This window comes from Charadrius vociferus, unplaced genomic scaffold (assembly GCF_000708025.1).
Source record: "Charadrius vociferus isolate BGI_N301 unplaced genomic scaffold, ASM70802v2 scaffold196, whole genome shotgun sequence".
In the NCBI taxonomy this organism is placed as follows: domain Eukaryota; kingdom Metazoa; phylum Chordata; class Aves; order Charadriiformes; family Charadriidae; genus Charadrius; species Charadrius vociferus.
The window spans coordinates 2,106,272-2,113,210 of record NW_009648953.1 but is presented as its reverse complement, the minus strand read 5'-3'; the positions used below and the strand labels follow the sequence as shown (position 1 = coordinate 2,113,210).

Genomic DNA, 6,939 nt, shown 5'->3' with positions numbered 1-6,939 from the left:
GAAATTATTAAATCCAATAGCTGGATGCCACAAAGACAGGGTAAGTAATGTTGGTGTAAGGGTATCCAACAGACTTCAATGAGAATAAATATTTTGGTGTTACAGTAGTGTCCAGTCAGAATCAATTGCACGCAACCTTTTGACCCCATCTTTTTTTCCAAATCATTCACCCACCCACATACAATGCAACCAAAACAGATTTAATAATAAAAAGAAGAAAACCTTATAAAACCCTTCTGGGTATCCCTGCTGCCTATAAGAAAACATCAAAAGTGCAGTACAAGCAAAGTAGCACAGAGAAGTTTATAAAAGTGCAAATGGATCTCAAAAGTTAATATTCTCACTATCTTTTCTGTAGTGTTATCTGTGGACAGTCTTTGGTCATATAGGTTTGGACTGAATGGTTTGCACTTGATTATGCCACTTCACTGAGCCTCTCATTGCTTCTCTTAATGTTGGAGTTGTCCAGTGCCTGTTGCCTTTATCCTGGAATAGTTTTTGAGGGACTGTACTTGCAAGTAGTGGTCCTGGAGCAAGAGCTAGGAGCTGTATCTTCCCAAATAGTATCATCATTCCTTTGGGTATCATCTCCTCTGTCCAGTGAGTCAGTAATTTTGAGCCAGAATACCACACTGCAGTTCATCTGAGCTTTTCCCTTTCCTGTGTATAACTTTTCCCTGAGACTCCTGGGGATATGTCTTCCTCAGAACTGTAAGGACTTCTGAAGAAAAAATGTGTTACGTTTTTGATCATGGCATGAGACATAAAAATAGGCCTCCTTTTGATTTTTCATGACAAAGCTGCATGCAACTCATAGAATCATCTAGGTTGGAAGGGACCTTTAAGATCATCGAGTCCAACCATTAACCTAAATAGTTCCAAAATGTTTTTATTCAATCTTTATGGGTCTCTCAGAAGTTTCTGATCATTTTCTTGGCCAAAACCAATGCAAAGATTGCATCCTGAAACCATCTCCAAATGCTACATTGTAAAGTAGAAGTGGTGATAATCCTAACAAAACTCTTATTTCAGTGTTTTTAAATTAAGAAAGGATGCCTTGGTCTGATATCTGCTGACAATTTCAGGCTGCTTCTTCCTGTGATATTGATGGAATTTCCACTGCCTTCGGGTTTCAGTTTACAGATATGGATTACCAGGCCCCACCTTCCTCTAGCTCCTGTGCTGTAGCTTCTACGACAGAAGATCCCTTTCATGGGAGGCCTCCAGCTGCTCATTGCGGTTTGAACTTGCCCTACGTTCTGTGGAAATCTCCATGCTCGTTACAGGTGAGCGTAATGAATACAGACAGATTATTTCTAGGTGAAATGCATTATTTGTGCTTTAAATTATTTCCCCCCAGAAGGCTGGCTATTTGATGCAGAACCCACATAAACGACGCACTGGCATACAGGTGAAATTTTCTCAGTGCAGATAAGCAGCCATGGTGTAGGGACCTTCACCGCTCCTCCCCTGTAATGCAGCAAGTAGACTTACTGTGTCTAATATACCTCCCGCGCTGAGCAGCAGTCCAACTCGTCCCTTCCCTGCCACCATCCAGGGGATCGTTTCCAGGGAGGTGCAGATAACTGGTGTTACTATAAGACTTGGGGTCCTTGGAGTCCATATAATGGAGATCTGATGTTATGTTCTGTTTGCCTGATACACGTGAAGTGTTGGCAATGTGGATTCAGCTGGCTAAGAGCCATAAAATAAGTTTTCCCTTTTTTGGCTTGAGCAGTAGAGTTGAAAACAACTGGCTGAATATGTGCAACCAAAAGGAAATCCCAGTGTGCAGGAAACTTGAAAATGCTGGGCTAGAACACATATGACTTCTTAACTTTAAGATGTGTTTGGAAGACACTCCAGCCTTGACTGGTGTGTGCTTAAACTGCAAAATAAGCAGACTGGAGGATGTTTCAAGATACAACACTGTGTTCATCTCATATCCATAGTTTGACCAGAGAGCACAGGTTTAACGGGAGGGTTAATTCGCTTGCAGACACAGCTAAAAGCCTTTGTGGGTCTGAGAGGAAGGACTGGAGTGGGGCACTGCTATCCTGGATGTGTAGTGAAACTGAAACAGATTACTTTTTCCTGTCCACTCTCAGACCAAAGCTTTACATACCACCTAACTATGCAGGATATCATACGCTATGCTCAGTACCCATATTGACAAAGGCAATTTGTGTTAGGTATGTGCAGGTGCATTTTGACTAAGACTTTTTTTATTTAGAATTGCTCAAAAGCCAAGGGGGCAGAGGGCAGAAATTTTGTTCTGTAGTTAATTCAGAAGCCAGGATGCTTGTTTTTAATACTCTGTTTTTGAGGACTACTTAAAACTATTTACCAAGGATTGGAATGATCTTGCCAAGTTCAAGGCTCTTTGTGTTACTTCTTTCCTGTATAAAATGGGTATTTAAGAAAGAAAGAAAGAAAAAAAAAAAGAGCAGCTAATGTTTTTAGCATGTTCCCCATGTTCTTCTGTACAGAACAAAATAATTAGTTAATCCTCTGATGTTGTGTTAGCACAGTACTTGGAAAACTGAAATTCGAAGAGCTATTTTCAGAGAACTGCAAACCATTTATCATTTAATTTCCTTTTTTTTTTTTAAATGAACCTACATAACACCTGACACTTGCATTTCTCAGTCTATCTGTCAAGGGTTGATAATTCTCAGAACATGATGTTTGCTAAATTTGTACATATTCTGACATACCTAAATTATTGAGATAGACTTTTTTTTTTTTTCTAATTCAGTTGAGGGAAAAATCATTGAGGCAATATCAATTTCATATAGAAAGCTTTGCCAGAATACCCTTTGCAAGCATGGCTTTAGAAGACCCCATGGGAAATCAAAAAAATGTTAATCCACACTCTGACCTTTTCAGCTGTTCATTGGACCACCTTAGTAAAAACAATGATTGCCCCTATGGAGGATCAGGTGACACCATGTCTGGAAATTTTTTTGGATCAGCTTTTGTTTCTGTTTAACTTGCCTCTCGATTGTATAGCTATTTGAGTTCTGTGCTGAGTCTAACAGAATGTTGTCTCTAGGGACATGTAACAGTATATAAGCATACAAAATGCATAGGAACGTTGTAAGTTACAGTAGCACTTGCCAGTTTTTTCAGCTTGTGCAGTTTTGGTTTGCAATTGACAAGAGGCTCTGATTTTGTGCAATATAAAAAATATATGTAGCAGGTCAGTTTCAGTGCTTTGAAACCCATGCTGTTGCCTTTACTTTTTAGCGTATGCTGATCACAAGACAAAATATTTTTTACTAATGATGAAGACAAAGCTTTGATCGGTTTTCTGTACACACAGCTTTTGCACTCCAAGTTAGCCTCAGCATCTCTGAGGTTAACATCTTCAAAATACTAGTATTCAGCTGAACTGCATTTCAGTAACCATTAAACAGTCTTTAGTCTTTCCTTCACTGAAAGGTGGAGCTACATGACTGTGTCTTTAAATGCCTGCATATATATGTACGCATACATAGGGTATAAACTGCCAGCAGTTACGTACTGTACAGTATTTATTCCTTAATTTGACATTTATCATCCAATATGGGTGGTAGTACAAAGTACATTTTCAAATCGTACACACTGTAAATCAGGATATTATCACTCAGTTATTTTTTATAAATCCACCCGTTGGGCGTTCAGTCATTAATAGTTCCAGTTTAACAAACCAGTTCAATTAAAACATTTCAAGAGGTTTTGGAAAAATTGGGATCATTTTCCTCTACTCTCTGTTTTTCACTTTTCATACCCTGCATTTCCTAATTCCAGCTGGGAGAAAAACTGCTGTGTTGCACTTTTCTGTGCAGTATTTTTGGCCAAATTAAAAGCAGGAAGTAACAGAAAGTTCACAGAAGAGCATATTCTTGTGAGGTTTCTTGTCCAGCTCTACAAACCAAGAGATTCAGATAAGATTTGCCTACGTGTTTACATTACTAAATTTCTGTGCCACTGCCTGGAAAACTTGTATCATGGACATTTTATGGTAAATTAGATTAATTATTCTTTAATATAATGGGGGGGGGGATTAAGGTGGCAAGATAATTCACTTAGATAATTTAAACAAACAGCCCCTTTGCCCAACAAAAATTTGCACAGTTCCTATAAGCCAGATTAAACCTACTGAACTTCGTAGGCTAACCCCCGTCCTTCCTTTGTGAGATGTGAGAAATTGCCAACTGCGTGTCATTGCTCCAAAACATAGTATGAAATACAGATCGTTCAATAATTCAGTCTGGGTGAAAAGACTTTGCTATAGCATTTTAGTAAGAGAGTAATAAAGATGTGCATATGACAGCAGGTTAGTAATAAATATATTATGAAAGTAATAAATACAAAATCAAAGAAAAGCTGCTTCAGCACATAAATGAGAATTTTATGCAAACTTGAGTAACAGATTGACGTGCTCTGTGTACAGCTACCATGCATTCTGTATATGGGTTTGTAAAATGCTTAGCAAAATCAAAGAATTTGGAAGTAAATTGAGAATTTTGTTAAATTTTAAACGAAAATTAGCATAGCACATTTGGGTTCTAATCTTCAAGGTATTAAAGTAATTAGTGTGTTTTTATTTATCTCATCACAAGAAGCTTCCTACTGATAGCTTCAGACTATGGCAGATTCTTAACTGTTCTAAATTTAGATATTTTTTTATTTAATGTAGCAGTATTTAGATGTAACCATGAAGAATATTCACCAAATATTTTCTCCACTACACTCTGTTTGGATGCACTACTGTAAACAAGGACCCCAAATCACCCTGATTTGTCTTGCCTTCCAGCAGTACACAACCTCAGAATTTAAATGAAGTTTTACTTAACAGGTTGAGCTGTTGGTAATCTTTTGTTCCAATGTTACAATAAACATAGCACACATCATCATTCTAGGATTTTTCGTTGCTTAGCCTAGATTCTCCAAAACTTAGTCCAGACATCAGGACTGGGAATTCAGATTTCATTTTGACATCTCACCCCTTTTCCAAAGGATAGATTCTTTTCTGAATTGATTATTCCTGGCTAACACGAGAATAAAATCTGAGAGGCAACAATAGTTTTCATGGAATAACCCAATATACTGTTTGAATTTGGGTTTACTAACAAATGCAAGTGTGGGTAATGTTCTGTCTGAAGCCATGTCTTTGGGGATTTAAAGGTCATCTCTCATCTTTCATTCCTAGCTAATCAGCCTGGGGGTTAGATGCATGATCTATATGCGGTTGCCATTCCTGACTCTCTGTAGAGGAAACATGTCCTGAAATGTTTAATGACGTGTTCTTTATCGACTTTGATCCCCATCAGTTGTCTGGCCAATCAGTTCCAGAGAATAGATGTCATAGCTCACAGAAGACCTGTTGAAGATGCAGAAATCAGATTATTTAATATTATACAAGATGGGGTCAAATATACTTTCTGTTCAGCTCACTATCTCTTGTACATAACTGTGTATAACTGTAGATACCACATTCAAAAATTTATTAGCACAGATGGAGACAAATTGGTGGTACCAGGAGATCAGGTCCCCTCCCTATGGTTTCACTGTGCCTACCATTTTCAGCCAGTAGAGCTCGATCAAGCACAACATGAAAGACCAGATGTGTGTCCAACAAAGAAGTATTTCTGTTGCTGTTCTCCTGACATTTCACAGGTGAAGTTGCACGAGGTAGCAGAGTTATCTGTATTTTTGCCACCAAACCTAGCAGGGTCTTCCTCAGTAACCCTGCTCACCAGACTGGTGTTCAACAGGTGCTGTGGCTGATCTGTTTGGTTCATGCATTGAATCAAAAAACAGACCCTCCTCTAATGGTAGTTCTCCACCAAGATGGTAATTTGAACTGCCTTAAGGAAGGGATCACTGTGTCCTGTAATGGACAAATGGTAAACTGAGCGCACGAAGCCGTCAGTGGGGAGCGAGAGATGGGAAACCCTTTCTGATGACACAACTCATTAGAGTCATTTGACCCATCTTCAAATAGTCTTATCAGTCCTTTGAATCTGTTGTAGAGAAAAATAATACAAGCAACCACTCAAAAGATAAAAGGTTGGTTATTTTCCAGTTAGGGTATTCTTCCAGAGGAACATTTGCAGAACTACGGACTATTCCCCCTTTTCCTGGAGCCTGGTACCTCTGAGGTTCCTTGGCTGAAAAGGAATAGACCTACTTACACCCTAAGCTTGAGAATCAAGTGAAAGCAGCGATAGGTATTGCTAACCAAAACAAAAACGTTAGACAGGCCACAGGTAGGTTTAGCATACCCCCTTTTTTCCTTTTGTGTAAGCGTTAAAAGTACAGGAATCTTCCCTAATGTGCTTACAGCCACACTTTTGTCATTTTCAGAAGATGCTGGGGTCATTTGGTGCTTGTTATTTTTATTCTCCGTATGCAAAGTGTGGCCCTTCACCACCCAAATGATGCATAAGAGCACAGAAACAGTTTTAGCACTGTTTTTTCTCACTACTAGTGTGATGTCTGACCGCTGGGGCAGACACTTTATCTTCATACGCCGCATTACCCAGGACCTTGCCCTGAGGCTGCGGTGCCCATACCGGTGGGAATCAATGGGCTCAGAAGCAGGACCACGCTCGGGGCCGCCCTCGCCCGTTCCCCCGCGCCCCTCTGGCGCGGCCTGGCCGGGGCCCCTCGGCGGCAGGGACCAACAAACCACACAGGTTTTGGGGAAAGCACTTCAGGAGGATCTGGCCGCGACGGGGCGGGTTACAAAGAGCCGGGCAGCGGCCGGAGGAGGTGGGGCGGGAAGCGCTCCGCTTCATCCCCCTCCTCCCCCCGGCCTACGCTTCCCATGGTGCGTTGCGTTCCAGAGGGAAGCGCGCATGCGCAAGTCCACGGGCACGGGTCCTCCGCGCCGCCCGGAGTGGAGGGTTTGTTTCCGGGCCGAGGTCAAGAGGTCGGGTGGGAAGCGCC

General features: G+C 40.7%; 1 protein-coding gene across 1 annotated transcript in view; it reads left to right on the top strand.

Annotated features, from left to right (window-relative positions):
* The first annotated feature begins 6,482 nt into the window (after positions 1-6,482).
* The window catches only part of CCDC53 (coiled-coil domain containing 53), a 15,350-nt gene continuing 14,893 nt past the window's right edge, over positions 6,483-6,939 (top strand). The window contains exon 1 of the mRNA XM_009887440.1: positions 6,483-6,896. Within this exon, the coding sequence (XP_009885742.1) occupies positions 6,483-6,896 (414 nt within the window). The remainder of the gene's footprint in view (positions 6,897-6,939) is intronic.